Source organism: Lynx canadensis, chromosome C2, assembly GCF_007474595.2.
Source record: "Lynx canadensis isolate LIC74 chromosome C2, mLynCan4.pri.v2, whole genome shotgun sequence".
Classification (NCBI taxonomy): domain Eukaryota; kingdom Metazoa; phylum Chordata; class Mammalia; order Carnivora; family Felidae; genus Lynx; species Lynx canadensis.
In genome coordinates, this window is record NC_044311.2 from 112,971,886 (window position 1) to 112,989,307 (window position 17,422).

Below are 17,422 nucleotides of genomic sequence, written 5' to 3' on the forward strand. Positions count from 1 at the left end.
CAGGTTCACATTTTTGCTGAATTGCAGTAGCAATAACATTTATTTAGTGCCATTTATTGAGCACCAATTAAGTATACTAGCTGCGCATTGTTTCTAGTCCTCAAATAAGTCTCCAAGGTGAGATTTTAAAGGTGAGGAAACTAAGCTTAGAAATGTTACTTACCCTAGATCACATATGAGTGGTCGAGTTAGGTTCAAACTGTAGTCTGTGACTCTAACACCGGAATTTTAACCAGGACATTCCTGCTACCTCTCTCTAAGATCTTGGCAAGCCTTTCAGTCCCTTGGAGTATTGGAGTTAATGGAAAGATGTACTCATCCTGAAGCCATCCTGAAAGGCCATGAAGTTTTATTTTGATATCTATACTAATTAAGGAAAAAGAGTAAACAAAACAAAAGCATTAGAGCTGAACTCAATAAGCAATGGAGTAATACTGAATAGTCCCCAAGTTAATGCATAATCATAATTATCATTAAACAGTTTTTAAATATAATTGTCATAATTAATGTTGTAGAAAGTAATTAATCCAATATGGCAGGAAGTCATTAGTGGTTAAGATGCAAGTAAGGTGTTCCTGAAGCCTGGAGCAGAAATATATTTGAGTGACAGACCCAGGGCCTGTCCAGCTACAACCTCTGTAAATAAGGAATGATATAAGGGTATATTATGGAACATAAAAGGGAATCTGTATTTGTAAAAGGAAGGTATCTTCAGCCTTAATGAAGGGAGTCAAAGATGGTGGACAGGGACTGGTGAGGCATATCTTGTTTTAAAATAAGTTGCACATTTAAAACACAATAATTAGGTGCTTTGTTGAGTTGTATGCACATGTATGTCACATATAGCACATCCAGACATTAATTAGCCTCAGTAAGGAAGTTTTCTAGCCTGACCCTTCTCATTCTCAGAATCTTGACTAAAACAGCCACCTGGGATCCATATAGGCAAGATTTCTATTTTTTCAAAAATAGTTGAAAGCATTTTTTAAAACTCAGAATTATACAGAGACAATAAGATTTAATTGAGAATTGGTCACAACCTGGTTCTCTGAGGTCCAATTGCAAACACATCTCAACACTAGTCTGTCTGAGGTTTCTCCAGTTCTGACTTTCAATACATTTTCATCAAACATATTTCTTTTTTTTTTCAAATGTATTTATTTATTTTGAGAGAGAGAGAGAGAGGAAAAGGATGAGAGAGAATCCCAACCAGGCTCTGCACTGTCAGCGTAGAGCCCGATGCAAGGCTTGAACTCACAAACCGTGAGATCATGACCTGAGCCCAATCAAGAGTCAGATGCTTAACCGACTGAGCCATCCAGATGTCCCTCAAATACATTTGAAGGATGTTTGCTTCATCCGAACTGCAGGTTGTGGTTACTGATGTTCTGCAAAGGGACATCTGTGAATGTTTGACGTTCCTGCACAGCACTGTACTATCATCTGTGTTCCTCTAGTCTGCCATGCACAGCCCAAGTGAAAGAGGCTGAGTTTTTGGCAAGAGAGAAAGGCTTCCACACTTCCCAGAGTCATGAATTCCATGACTACACTCCCTGACTATAAAATACGACTCTTACCATAGAGAACCCATAATTCTACATACTCTCAGACATATTTTTGAAACGTTGTTCCTTTTTAAATCACTACTAGCTAAAACAAAAAAAAATTGAAACACTATTTCTATACTCTAAGTATACTATAAGAAGGAAGATATTGAGTTATTCATAAGCAAATATATAATAATTATTGAAATAACGTTTATTTATACATGTGCCCTTTTATTGTCATTGACTGTATGATAATATATTGATGGATACTGGAGAAATTTGTTGTTAACTTGCAACATTGATCTCTCTCTGCTTTGAATGTTTCCAAAATAATTTTAATGATTTCTGAGTATATCATTCATTCTTCTTTCTTAAGGGTCTCCAGTACCAGTGGGTATAGATGTCCAAATTGAAAGCCTTGACAGCATTTCGGAGGTTAACATGGTAAGTTTCTCCACAAGACATTGGTCTTTCCCTGGAAGGTTAGAGAATAGTGTCAAAATCACTGGTGCTTTAATAAACCATTTTAGTTATGTATGTTACTATTATATATTTTTCTTATTTTACATCATAGAGTTGAAGTTGCTTGGCTCTCTCTATTCACTTCTTTCTGCTTGAAATTTAGATTGTATGTATTACTTTTATAATATGCAAATACCACAATTAAAGATAAAATGTAAAAAAAAAATGAAGATATATAAAAAAAAAAGAGAGAGAGAGAGAGAACAAGGTTGGGAATCTCTTAAGGAAGCCAGATCTAGAAAACATTAATCAATGAAGTTGGAAGATCAAGCAATATTTTTACATGTATACTTAATATTTTTATTTATAGTGATTCCTCCAGCTAGTTATTGCCATCAAAATGCTAGCTGAATGAAAAGTTATAGGACATATAAAAATTCCAACAAATTCTAAACAAAATTTTTTATGACATATTATATCTTGTTTCAATCTTCAATTAATGTTCTTCTAGTCCTTATCATTAGAAAATTCAATATTTATTTCAGTTCACTCTGAAACTTCCTTCATTTTAACCACACTACTCCAAAGGCAATAGCACAGATAGTACTCACTATTAAAAAATGCCTTGTTTAGAAGGTTTTGGGTCTTATCTGACCAAAATCTGCTTTTACTGACATTTTCTTGAGCCTGTTGTACTCTAGGAGCAAACATTCATTTCCCCTTTCCTAGCATAATCTCTAAATTATCCCTGAATGACTCATTGTCTCCACCCTCTGCCCCTAAAACCCGACCTCATCCTTCTCTCCTGATTAAGGTCTTCTCTGGTATTCAGTATCAGCTAAAACTGGACTGGGTTCTCCATGCCCAATGAGAAAATGCTTTCTAATTATAAGTGACACCCAGTGTTGGCTTCTTTTGCTTCTGATTTATCATCTTCCCACCCTGTCATTCACTTGCCCTACCCTGAATTCACTTTCAATTCCTTGGAGTTTTACCCCACGCTCTTCTCAACATGCTCTTCCGCCTGCTTTCTCATGATAGTGCCCACTAGTGGTGATGTTGATGTATCACTGACATGTACCAATGTCTGCTATTCCACTTCCTAGGCTCTGTGTTTGCCCAGTGACCTTCAGATCAGACTGAGCACCTAATTCTAAATATATGCTTACTAAAGCAGTCCATGCAGTAACCCACACAACTCCCTATAGAGTAGTGTTAGGGAAATGAATGAATCATTCTATTTATTTGCACTCACCCTAATCCAAAATTAGACATGGCTGATGCTCCCTGATTAACCAAGAGCAATAATACAATGTACCTCTATTCCTAACCTAAAAAACAAAAAACAAAAAACAAACAAAAAAAAACAAATCTAGTTCATCATTAATTGGTGACTTATTTGTAGTTTACTGAAGTTTGTCTTTTGCCTATGTAATAAATGTCAAAGTTCTATCACATGTAACTAGTTAGACAATAATTTGAGTATTGCTGGGAAATAAATGATAGTAAGAAATAAACAATTGTGAAAGGTGAAACACATCATCATTGTCCACACCCAATGACTTGAATGTAGCTAGGGGAGTTTCTGTTCAAACAAACAAAATAGTAAACACAGCATCTGAGAGCCAAACAAAGCTCAAAGTAGTGACTAACCAAATCTTTTTTTCTCTAAAATAACATTAATATAATCCCCCCCCTCATATTTATCTCTTTACAATTGGGTTATACACTAACAATTCAATTCCCTGAGCCACACTGGTACTAGCTTCTGGGGAATATGCCATTTTAACAAATTCACAGGTAAGTCTTTTGCACACTAGAATTTGAGAACCACTATTTACTGGTATTCTTTCTGTCTCCCAAGCTGAAGAAAATCATTGTCTCCATCTCAGGATCTCTGACAGCACACTTACCACTAATAGCTCTAATAAATACTGTATCTATTTTTGTGGGACTGTAGGTTATTCAAATGGGGGGGGAGGGGCTATAGTTTTATGGGACTGTAGTTTTGTTCCTTAACAAAAACAATATAAATTTATGGATACATTATAAAAGTGAATATTTATTTGCAATAAAAAAATAAGTCAAAATAAAATATTGGGCCATGTGGATTCAAGTCCTTTTCTTCTGAGATCTCTTTAGGTGATTGACCAGTACTTACACAGAAATGTTTCCCAGTTATAACCTGGCTTTCCTTACCCAAATTGAATTCTCTATGGTTCCCAGAAACTCAACATTCACCAGACTCCAGATGAAGGAGAGGTTCTGCAACTCAAGCTCACTGGATTTACCCTAAATCTACCAGAAAATACAATATACGCCATTCATTTTATATGTCATTAACACCCATGCCAATCAATCTGGGACTAATGGTATTGATTGGTCATCCTGAACTATATTCTTAGTGGCTTTGACTTGTCTCTGTTTCTCTCTGCCTAGGACTTTACAATGACTTTTTATCTCAGACATTACTGGAAAGATGAGAGGCTCTCCTTTCCTAGCACAACAAACAAAAGCATGACCTTTGATCATAGATTGATCAAAAAGATTTGGGTGCCTGACATATTTTTTGTCCATTCTAAAAGATCATTCATCCATGATACAACTGTGGAGAACATCATGCTACGTGTGTACCCTGATGGAAATGTCCTTTTCAGTCTCAGGTAAGGAGGGCTATGGACCGTCTTTGGCTTCCCTATGCCAGGGTCATCTACACTAAAGTTAGTGCACCTCACTTCAGGCTAAGCTCACACTATTACTGTCTATTTAGTCATCCTGAAGACTGAGACACAGCAGAAAATATGATTTTTCCTTCTACTAACTTCAGATTTTAAAGAATAGTTTTCTAGTCTAACTCTACCTATACAGTGTATTGTTGGAGAATGATAGAAAAGAAGATGGGACAGAGTGGAGCTGAATTATGGAAATCCCTAAAAGCCTGGCCCACAGTTTTATAGGTACATAAAATTGCTTTTCTTCTTCACCAACTACATACTACCAAACAGTCTTAGAATCTTGGATTAACTAGTTTTCTTAATTATCTCCTTCATTTTTCACAAGAAGGTATAGTCATCATTCAAATTACTGCTAATTTGTTCACTTCCTTTTCATTTTTTTTAATTCAAAACATTTTTTCTGGGGCGCCTGGGTGGCTCAGTCAGTTGAGTGTCCAACTTCGGCTCAGGTCAGCGCACATCGGGCTCTGTGCTGACAACTCAGAGCCTGGAGCCTGCTTAGGATTCTGTGTCTTACTCTTCTCTCTGCCCTTCCTCTGCTTGTGCTCTCTCTCTCTCTCTCTCTCTCTCTCTCTCCACTAAACGCTAACAAAAAATTTTAAAAGCCACCATTTTTTCTGACACTATGCTATAACAGCACTCCATCTTTAATGCACTATATATTCTTTTAGCCTAATAAATCCTGTGCATACTGATGGCTTATCATTGGTAATTCTTAAAATGTGTAGTAAATCCAAGTAATTCAATTTTTTTCATATCTTAAAAATCCTAGGAAAACTCTATAGTAAGACTGTGGGGGAAAAAAAATGGCTCCCTGAAAGGTATCCATGTCCTAGTCCTTGAAACATGCAGAAGTTACCTTATTTGGCGAAAGAAAGAAAAAAGGCAGAAAGAAAGAAAGAAAGAAAGAAAGAAAGAAAGAAAGAAAGAAAGAAAGAAAGAAAGAAAAGAAAGAAAGAAAAGAAAAGAAAAGAAGAAAAGGATCCTTGCAGATATGATTAAGTTAAGGATCTTGAGATAGGAAAAGTATCTTCGATCAGTTGGTTGGGATCTAAGTGCTATCCATCATAAACATCCTTGTTAGAGAAAGGTAGAGTACGATCTGACATGCAAAGAAGAGTAGAAGACAATGTGACCATTAAGACAGAGAGTGGAGTGTGATGCAGCCACTAGTACAGGAATGCCAGCAGCTGCCAGAAGCTGGAAGAGGCAAGGAATGAATTTTCCCCAAAAGCCTTTGGAGGGAACAGGACCTTTCTGACACCTTGATTTCAGTGCAGTGATACTGATTTCAGACTTGTCCTCCAAAACTGTGAAAGAAGAAACTTCTGTTGTTTTAAGCCACCAAGTGGTAATAGAAAATTAATAGATTCTTTTTGCTCTACACCTTGCTCACTTTAGTGCAAAGGTGCTATTGCCATATTGATGTCAATGTTTTTAAAAATGCAATGAAAGGGGGCTGCCTGGGTGACTCTGTCAGTTAAGCCTCCAACTCTTAATTTTGGCTCAAGTCATGATCTCATGGTCCTGAGATCAAGCCCCGCGTTGGGCTCCATGCTGGGTGTGGGGCCTGCTTGGGATTCTCTCTCTTCCTCTCTCTCTGCCTCTCCCCCACTCATGCTCGCACATGATCTCTCTCAAAATAAATAACTATTTTAAAAAATGAAAATAAAAATGTAATGAAAAGGAAAGTACCACTTTCAATAGAACTTTAAAAAAAAATGTTTATTTTGAGAGAGAGCATGCAAGAGCAGGAAGGGGTGCCGAGAGAGAGGGAGAGAGGACCCCAAGCAGGCTCAGTGCTCTCAGCGTGGAGCCTGACACAGGGCTTGATCTCATGAACCGAATTGTGAGGTCATGACCAGAGCAGAAATCAAGAGTCTGACGCTTAACCCACTGAGCCCCCCAGGAGAACCACTTTCAATAGAAATTTTAAGTCAGGTGTAACATGGGACTCTAATAAGAACTAGAGTCGGGCCTTACCAGGAATCAGTAGCAGAATGGCAGCATCTGGCCAAGGTACCAACTTTGTAAAACTTTTAACTTTTCAAAAAAATTAATTTTGATGAAAGAATTAGTTTAGTAGATTGTCTGTACCCTACATATTCCAAAGAATGATTTCTGGCTCCTGGGAGATGACCTCTAAGCCCTTGAAATATCTTGCCTGTTAAGAAGATCTTTGTTTCCCCTGAAGCCTTGGGCCACACCAGGAAGTCTATGCTAACAATGTGATCTATGGAGGAGGCTTTGAGCTACCCAGTAGCAGCTTGACCCCTGGAGGGGCTGGAGACCGAGGTCAGCCAGACCTGTGTGACCAACTCTCAGTTAATACCTTGGACCCCAAGACTCAGGTAGCTCCCCTGGTTGGAAGTCCTCCATGTGTGTTGTCACACTCACTGTTAGGACAGTAGCACTGCCCACATAACTCCACTCGAACAGGACAGATGGAAACTTGCTCTTGGTCTCGCCTGGACCCTGCCCTCTGTGCCTTTCCATTGCTGATTTGAATCTGTGTCCTTTCATTACAATAAACCATAACTGTCAGTGGAACAACTTTGATGAGTCCTGTGAGTCCTTCTAGTGAATCATGGAACCTGAGGATGGTCTTGGGGAATCCCCAAACAAAGGAGGACTCAAAATTGTTGTCCACACAGCTATTCCAGTTGATAGCAGAGCCAGTCAAAGCCCAGAGACAGGTTACCTGGTTCAGGCTTGGTTCTGACACTATCTACTGACAGAGATTCTCTCTTTGACCAAACTCTGCTAAGGCTCCTCTGAACTTACTTCTCACCTAGACTCTGACTTTTGAGCTTCCATGTTTATCTCTGCTACGTCCATTTAGCCAGAATCCTCCATCCATAATGTCTGCCTCCCTTCAAATCTGATAAGATTCCTCATCTTGCACCACCCACAAGTGATGTCTGATCACCCTGGTCTGCCTTCAGCAAGGATCCTGTTAGGTCCTTTTAGCCAGAATCACCCACCCCTCACCCCTGATGTTTCCTCTGAGTAATTTCCCATCCACTGCCCCCCACCCTACTCTTTGGCTATAAATTCCCACTTTGCCTTGTTATATTTGGACCTGAGCCCACTCTCTCCCTATATAAACCAAAGTATAGTAGTCCCCCTAAATAAAATCTTCCTTACTGTTCTTTAACAAGTGTCATGAGGGCGCCTGGGTGGCTCAGTCGGTTGTTGAGTGTCCGACTTCATCTCAGGTCATGATCTTGCAGTCCATGGGTTTGAGCCCCGCATCAGGCTCTGTGCTGACTGCTCAGAGCCTAGAGCCTGCTTCGGATTCTGTGTCTCCCTCTCTCTATGTCCCTCCCCCACTTGCACTCCATCTCTCTTTCTCTCTCAAAAATAAATAAACACTAAATTTTTTTAAAAAAACACCAACTGTCATGAATAATATTTTCTTTACCATGACTCACCTAAGCACTTTGGTTGCTAATTTATCCATGTGTATACTGTGAAGGAGGTAGACTCAAAGACTTCAGTGGTCCCTTCCAGCTTTAAAGCGCACTTGAACAACACAGATTTGAACTGCACACATCTACTTATATGTGGATTTTTTTCAATAAATATAGTACAGTACTGTGAATGTATTTTCTCTTATGATTTTCTTAGTAACATTTTCTTTTTTCTAGCTAACTTTACTGTAAGAATACGGTATAAAATACATATACAAAATATGCGTTGACTATGTTGTTGGTAAGGCTTCCTGTCAACAGTAGGCTTTTAGCAGTTAAGTTTTTGGGGAGTCAAAAGTTACACAGGATTTTCAACTACACAGAGGTTGGCCTCCCTAACCCTGTATTGTTCAAAAGTCAACTGCGCCAGGAATATGGTAAAATGAGTATGTTTTGTGACACAAAGTCATCCAGAAACCTCCCTGGCTTGGCATTTTGCTGCATGACTGTTGACAACAGAATTCAACCCATGGAAGATAAAATTGTTCCTGATTAACTTGGGGCACCATGGGTAGAAGCAGCTGTTGCCTTTGTTTTTTTTTGCAGACTTGCTCAGGGGCCTTTTATAAACCTCTGATCTGCTGTTGTGGGTACCAGAGTTTCTACTTTGAGGCAGGATCATAGTATAGCAGCATCTGCCTAAAGCCAGAAAACCTAGGAGGATATAAAATTTGAAAAAACAATATTCATCAGTATGCAAGGTTTAATGGCACCTGAATTATGCATTGTGCCCATAAATCTGTAACTAAAAATGCTCCAGGCTTTCTCCTCGCTCCTGGAAAGAGAATTTTCTCAGGCAAACTTGCTTTGTGAGAGAAACCTTTACCCATAGGCTTTTATTACCACTATCCCAGCCCTTTATGACTAGAAACTAAGTTTAGATCTTCCAAAAACCAGAAGATATTTAAATCCATTTAAAAATCTTCTCCCTCTGGGGGTGCCTGGGTGGCTCAGTCAGTTAAGCACCTGACTTTGGCTCAGGTCATGACCTCATGGTTCATGAGTTCTAGCCCCACGTCAGGTTCTGTGCTGACAGCTCAGAGCCTGGAGCCTACTTAGGATTCTGTCTTCTCTCTCTCTGCCCCTATCCCGTTCATGTTCTCTCTTTCTCTCTCTCTGGCTCACTCATTCTCTCTCTCTCTCTCAAAAATAAATAAACATTAAAAAACAAACAAACAAAAAAGTCTCCTCCCTCTGAAGTATGTTTTTCTGAAAGACATCACAGCCAAAAAATATAGAGGGAGCTGACTAGGAAAGTGTGAGATTAGAAGCAATTGTTAGAGCAGGAATTCACTCATTAACTCTGTGTCTTTAGCAAATCACCCACCTTCCTGAGTTTGCTTCCTTCTACATTATTTTGCTAGAGGATAGTAATGCCTGTTTTGCATTCTTCTTCTTTTTTTTTTTTTAATGTTTATTTAATTTTGAGAGAGAACATGAGCGGGGGAGACAGAGAGAGAGAGAGAGAGAAGGCAGGACAGAGGATCCGAAGCAGTCTCTGTGCTGACAGTGGAGCACCCAATGTGGGGCTCCAACTCATGAACCATGAGATCATGACCTGAGCCGAAGTCAGATGCTCAACCGACTGAGCCACCCAAGACACCCCTGTGTTGCATTATTCTTGAAAGGCACACAAGACAAGCAAACAGGAAGCTTCAATATTGCATGTTCATTCAGCCATATGGTTAAATGACCTGCAGTTTTTGTTTTCTCTTTCCTCTTCCAGGATAACTGTTTCAGCCATGTGCTTTATGGATTTCAGCAGGTTTCCTCTTGACACTCAAAACTGTTCCCTTGAACTGGAAAGCTGTAAGTCCTACTTACTGATGGAGCAGGCACTCATGATCTGAACACACCATCACCTACTTACATGTAAATAAGCGTGTTCTTAACAAGCATTAAAAATCTCGATATAAGTTAAATTTATTTGTTCAAAATAGTTACATTTTTTTAAAAAACTAAGGATGATGGCAGATTGCCTGCCAAAAGAGAACATCCAGGGAAAGAATGTTTTCATAATTACATATTCTGCAGTTTCCACAAGGGTTGTAAAGGAACAATCTCCCTAAAAAGGAATATTCTATATGCTATATGCTATTAACTATATAGACTGACACACTTCCCAAATTAGGAAAGCTCTGGAATTCATGTTCCCATGTAAATCACAATCTTCCATTAAATGTACTTGGTTGGGTTCTCTAGAAAAATGCAGCTCTAGACATACACTCGCTGATCAAAGCCCTGTCAGAGAGCATCCGAGCCAACTCCTTGTCAATCACTTTGATCCATCAGCTGTTTTTGATACATCTTAAAACTGATGGCAGTTTTTCACAATGTGGCAAAAATGCTGGGAATTTCAGTGGTTGTGCCTCCCCAAATCCATCAGAAACTCTCTGTAATGCTACTTGATTTCAGGAGAAAATTCTTTACTGAACACAGCTCATTTTGTAATTTCATGCAAGAGAGCTGCAAGACTAATGGGGCCAGAAGACCTAGGGTGGGACCTGTGATGGGGGACACGCAGTGCTATGACATCACTCAGTGCACGCAGGTATGGGAGCAGCTATTTGGAGAGTTTTCAGTCCTCACGTGGGCACCAGAAAAGCCTCCACACTATGCCAGTAATTAGGGTCTAAGTTTTGGAGATTATTTTTCCTTTGGTAGCTATGGGTATTATCAGTCTATCGGCAAACACATTTTTCAGTACCCAATATATACATGTCATTGGACCAGGCACTGGAGATATAGAACTGTGTAAAACATGGTGAATACCTTTTGGAACTCACAAGAGCCAGTGATGGGAAACTATTCTCTTGTTTCAGATGCCTACACCGAAGAGGATTTAATGCTGTACTGGAAACATGGGAACAAGTCCTTAAATACTGATGAACATATTTCCCTGTCTCAGTTCTTCGTTGAGGAGTTCAGTGCATCCAGCGGATTCGCTTTCTACAGCAGCACAGGTGCGCTGTTTTATGGGGACAGTTCATCAGCACTTACTGACACCTACCGTTGAGAAACATGTGAAGAGACCTGAATTCACACAACTGTCCCGTGTGGTCTCAGCATCCTCCCTCCTTCACAGGCAGTCTCCTCCACCTCCAGTCCATGACCACTCTCGTCCTCATGCAGCCACCTCTAGACAGATGCCTTGCTTCTACCCCTGGCCTCTGCAGTCTACTCTTAATACAGTAGAGAGAGTGCTCTTCGAAAACGTAAAGACCACAATTCCTTCCTGCTTAAAACCCTCCAGGGTTTTTCTGTCACACTTATGACAAAATTCAAGCTTCTCAAATGACCTCCAAGGCCTACACGAGCTACCTCTGACCTCACCCACTACACCCGCCCCCCTCCACCACATCCCACACCCCCCACGCTGGCCTTCCTGCCTGTCCTCAAACACACCTGTCTCATTCTATCTGCAGGGCTTCTGTTTTGGCCTTTCCCTCCCTCTGCCTACAATGCTTTTCCCCCAGCTTTCTCATGACCGGCTCCTTCCTGTCATTCAGGTGTTGTTCAAATATCACCTCCTCAGAGAGTGCTTCCTCAACCATCCCGTCTATTTTTTTTTTCCAACGTTTATTTTATTTTATTTTTTTTGGGGGGACAGAGAGAGACAGAGCATGAACGGGGGAGGGGCAGAGAGAGAGGGAGACACAGAATCGGAAACAGGCTCCAGGCTCTGAGCCATCAGCCCAGAGCCCGATGCGGGGCTCCAACTCACGGACCGCGAGATCGTGACCTGGCTGAAGTCGGACGCTTAACCGACTGCGCCACCCAGGCGCCCCTCAACCATCCCGTCTAAACGAGGCCTCCTTCCTCACCATTCCCTATCTGTTATTTGTCTTCATAGCACTTAACACTTCCTGAAATATATCTCTATGTGACTGCTTTATCGCCGGAGTGCCTGACTAGAAAGAGTGCAAGAAATCTGTCTGCCTTGTTCACCATTTCTTCCCCAGCATCTGGAATGGGCATGGTACATGATAGATACTCAATAAATATCACTGTGCTCACTTCGGCAGCACATATACGCAATAAGTATCGCTGAAGGAATCAGTCAGTAAAGGGCATCATTGCTCAGAAGAGAAAACCTATTCAATATTGGGCCTATATTGTATACTCTTTACTATGACAGATATATTTTTCATTTGGTAACATGTCTCCAAGGCACTTTTTAAATTATATGTCGTCCCATTTAAAAAAATAAACAAAAAAATAAATAAATTATACTTGCTTCCTGTTGATTAAAGTTAAAAGTAGCTCCCTCTTCCCTGGTTATTATCATTCTAGGTCATTTCAGGAAGAATCCATATAAAATGCCATTTTAGATTTTTTAAGCCATGCATAGGCTGGAAAATGTATGCTGCCCTGAGTGCCTGGAATCCTTTTACCTACTGACTTTTCTCCCTAGAGGGTGCTCTACTCTTGCCCTTAGACTCCGGAGAGGAGTTATCAAGTTGTTATCTAAAAGCCAGAATCATTGGGCCTGGGTGGCTCAGTTGGTTAGGCCTCAGACTTTGGCTCAGATATGATCTCACAGTTCATGAGTTCAAGCCCCATGTGGGGCTCTGTGCTCACAGCATGGAGCCTGTTCAGATTCTTTGTCTACCTCTCTCTCTGCCCCTCCCCTGCTCATGTGCTAGCTTGCCCTGTTTCTCAACAATAAATGAATAAGCATTAAAAAAAATAAAAGCCTGAATCATAAGAGAGAAATCAAAATTTACATCACAGCAGCTATTTAGCTATTTAGATCCAGGAGAAATGCTCTATTTCACTTCATTATTTGTCTACATTGCTCAGGATTCAGCAGATAATGCTATTAACTGTAATAATGCTTATGGACTTTTCTGATTATATAAATAATACATATTATTTGTTTCAACCATTGGTATATCCCTGGCACATACTAAATGCTCCATAGGTAATTGTTGAACAAGTGAATAAATGGCAGATAACTTGAAAAAAAATTCAGAGAAATTTAAAGAAAAAGCCTTTGTAATTCAACCTCATAAAGATAAACCATATTATTGTTTTTATATAGTTTCTTCTCCTTTTTCTTTTCTCTGTCTTCCTGTCTTACTCTGCATAAGTAAATACTCAACCCTTGAACAACACAATTTTGAACCGCACAGTCCACTTACATGTGAATTTTTCAATACATACACTAAGGTAATACACATGCATTTTCTCTCCCTTATGATTTTTTAACATTTTCTTTTCCCTACCTTAATTTATTGTAAGAATACAGTGTATAATACAGATAACATGCGAAATATGTCTTAATCCACTGTTCCATTATAGTGAGGCTTCCAGGCAGCTTTAGGCTGTTAGTAGTTAGGTTTGGGGGACTAGAAAGTTATATGCAGATTTTCCACTGCACCAGGGCCCGTACCCCAAACCCCTACACTGTTCAATGGCCAACTGTATAAGTATGTTTTTATCAGGATTTTAAAGTTCATAGTCCTAAATTTAATTAATATTTAAACAAAGGAATGCATGCGGTAAACAATGATGCATGTCAAAGTGTAATTTATAACTGTTTTCATTTTGCTGTTGTTATGATGAAATAACTTTGGCATATGATAAATTGTAAATAGGTCTTTGCAATGTTTGAAGCAATTAAAATGTCAGAGGGGTGCCTGGGTGGCTCAGTAGGTTGAGCATCAACCTTGGCTCAGGTCATGATCTCATCGTTCATGGATTCCAGCCCTGTGTCGGGCCCTGTGTTGACAGCTCAGAGCCTGGAGCCTGCTTCAGATTGTGTGTGTGTTTCTCTCTCTCTGCCTCTCCCCCACTCATGCTGTGTCTCTCAAAAATTAATAAGCATTTTAAAAATGTCATATATACGAAGCATAGAAATCTAAGAGTATTGTTCCCTGCACAGAATGTATGCTACATATATAATCATAGCAATGACATTTCTTCAGATTTTGAAGCCCAAGTATCCATGAATATACACCCAACTATCCTCTTAAAACTAAAAGGTTAAATTTGATTTCCAAATTCTTACTTCATCAATATGCCATTCCATTGGCTATTAATCCAGTTATTAATCATATCTGGGTTTATTCAACCATTCTTCGGTTTCAGAAAGATCAGCATTTAGAAATTTATTTTAATTTACAAGCATGTGATACTTCTGTCTCACATTATCCATGAAATATTAAATGTGGTCTCCTGAGAGCTAAACTCAAGTGTTTTTCTCCAATTAGTATCCTGTTTAAACATATTAGCTTAATCAAAAATAATTTTTTTATGTTTATTTTGTCTTCGTTCCTGTCATTATAACAACCACCGTAACCTGCACTGCCAAATCAGCTATACAGTAAAATCTGTACTTGCAACTCTGGTTTGGAGAGCCAGAAGTAGAGTTAGAATTATGTAACTTTAGTTTCTATTTGATAGCTGCACCATCATGTCCTCAAGTTTTTCCCTTGGCTCCGTCTTCACCACTCCCTGGCAATAGTAACAAGCATTTGAGGGCTTCTGCCCCCTCATGCCTTTCAGTGCCCCTCACAATCATGCACTGTAGATTTATGAAGGAAAAAAAAATGACTCCTGCCCCTAAAGAATGCATTGACAATTATTCTTTATTGCAGCATCATGTCGTGGCTACAGGTATAAGTTTTGGAGACAGGCTGCATGAGTTCAAATCCTGGCTCAACTGCTTATTAGAAATGTGGACAGGTTGCCTTATCTCTCTAAGCCTCAATGTCTTCATCTTTTGTAACACTCTCTACCTCAGAAGGTTGTGAGGATACATGATTTAATGCATTTAAGTAATTTAGAATAAAGTCTGCCATCAATAACTGAGAATACTGTCTATCATATGGTGAGTAACCAGTAAATATTAGCTAGTAGCTCTCATCATCACTATTTTCATAAACATCATCTTGATCCTTTTGACACAGATTGAAGCCTTTAGCATCAACCACCCATTGAAGGTGACAGTCTCAGGTGTAAAACTCTTCTTGAACCTGACTCCTTGAACCTGACTGACTCCTCAATCATTTCCCCTCTCTTGCATTTTCCTGCTGCCAACTCTCCAGCCCTCTCCTTCTTTCATAAACTCCCCTTCTTTCTACTGTGCGGCAACCTGATGGAGGCTGACAGACCTTCCACCCAGAATGTGGTTCAGCTGTCAAAACTGATGATGCTGCACACAAAGCAAAAGGTTATAAAGAGATTTATTATGCATGTAATGAAGTTTTCCACAGAGAGCGGAGTAAGCTCCCAAGTAGGTCTGAAAATGGCCTGAGAAATCAGAGAAGGGCAACTGGCTTAGAGTTTTATGGTGGTTAAAGGGTGGGACTGGGGGGGAATGACTCCCTTGCATGACTTGAATTTCCCATGGGTGCCAAAATAGGGAGCACCCAGCTTTCCTATTAGCTTGCCCAGGTGTGAGACAGAAGGAGAAGGACCAGTGGGGTTTGGGAGCTATGAGGAGTCAAGTATCGGAAGTGGAGTCAGACTCTTTATTACACTACCCAGGCTGAGGGTTCCACCATCTTTCCAAGGCAGCACCACATTTCTTGGTGGTGGAGGGAGCTCTTTCTGGCCTGCAGCTTCAACCACAATAGTACCCCTAGTCTCCCCTGCCTGAAAAGCTACACAACATAGTAGCATTTCTCCTGATTGGTTGCCAAAAACAAATTTATTCTTCAGAAAATTACCCATAAAGAAAGGACATGTTACCAAAATTTAAGTCATAGCTAAAACCACATACCCTAAGTGTTTCTTTATGAAGTTCTTTCACAGCTTTTACTCATCTCTTTTAATCTCAAAATAATTGTATGAAGCTGTAACATCAGAGAGACTGCTATTCCACTATGCAGCTATAATAAGAACTCTCAACTGCACACAAAAATCAAGCGGGGCTGTGGCATGGGTAATACAAGACAAAATGAGTAGCTTAAAAAATAATGTTATATTCTGACTTTAGAATGCACTAGGTAATGTATCTATTGTTAACCTTGGTAATGAAATTGTTTGATATTCCTGAAACATATTGATGAGAACCTCAGAACAGGTGGGGACAAGAAGGGTCATCAGCACGTAATTGAGAAGAGAATACTAAGAGAATAGTATGCCAATTCAAGGTGGGTTTGCTAGGTATATGTTTTAGGCTGAATGCCTAAATATTGACCTGTTCTGTGTAATAGGTTTGCCATCTTGAGTTTCCTAAGAAATTAATACTGAGACTAGAAGAAGGGTCCTCTAACTTTGCAATATTTATGACTTTGTTTTATAATTTTTCACCTAATAGTCCCTTGTTTTTTGGCTTTAAACTTCCTTGCAGCCAATGTGAAAAGGGAAACCTGAACAAAATTGTATGGATGTGACCACAATTCTTACTTCTGATCAGCATGAATTAATCAATATTAGCAACATGAATCTATTTAATTCCAGTCAGAAGCAAAGAAACATCATCATTTGGTTACTTTTTTGTAGATTTACCTTACATAAATTAATGGTACCCACCAGACTTTGAAATAATACAGTTTACAGATATTCCTTTCACCCACTCCCTTTATGAAAGCCTCACTGTCTGGGTTCCAACTTGGAATCCAATGACTCAGTAGCTACTGTGAACCTTTTCCTTCACATAAGATGTTCTCTTTCATTTGTTATAGCTAATAAATGGTTTATTGGCTATTGCATGCAGTTATTAGTCATGTATTGAAGACTGGCTCACTTGTAGAAACGATGTGAACACAATATATTTTGGAAAAAAGGTCTTTAAAGGCCATTTCACAAAATATGATTACCATTCATTCCTGAATAGCAGCTATGAAATTTAAGGGGAATCTTTGAATCACATAATTAAACAGACTTCAGATCACTTACAGACTTCAGTTCAACAGACATTGATGGAATGCCAGGCCCAGACCCTGTCCTTGTGCTAGGTAAACAAGAGTGAGTGTGTTCTGTTCCATGTTCTCTAAGAGCTTAGAGTTTAAAGAAGCAGGTCATTTCATGAAGTGTGATGTTTTCATGTGGAAGCCTGTTCTAAGGAAAACTCTGGCTTTTTCTCATAGGTTGGTACAATAGGCTTTTCATCAATTTTGTGCTAAGGAGGCATATCTTCTTCTTCGTGTTACAAACCTATTTCCCAGCAATGTTGATGGTGATGCTTTCATGGGTTTCATTTTGGATTGACCGAAGAGCTGTTCCTGCAAGAGTTTCCCTGGGTAAGGTTTTT

The 17,422-nt window shown here is 39.5% G+C and overlaps 1 protein-coding gene across 1 annotated transcript in view; it reads left to right on the plus strand.

Moving 5' to 3' along the window:
- The window catches only part of GABRR3 (gamma-aminobutyric acid type A receptor subunit rho3), a 46,991-nt gene that overhangs the window by 14,987 nt on the left and 14,582 nt on the right, over positions 1 to 17,422 (plus strand). Inside the window, exons 3-7 of the mRNA XM_030330128.1 lie at positions 1,924 to 1,991; positions 4,449 to 4,672; positions 9,944 to 10,026; positions 11,040 to 11,180; positions 17,259 to 17,411. Of these exons, the coding sequence (XP_030185988.1) occupies positions 1,924 to 1,991; positions 4,449 to 4,672; positions 9,944 to 10,026; positions 11,040 to 11,180; positions 17,259 to 17,411 (669 nt within the window). The remainder of the gene's footprint in view (positions 1 to 1,923; positions 1,992 to 4,448; positions 4,673 to 9,943; positions 10,027 to 11,039; positions 11,181 to 17,258; positions 17,412 to 17,422) is intronic.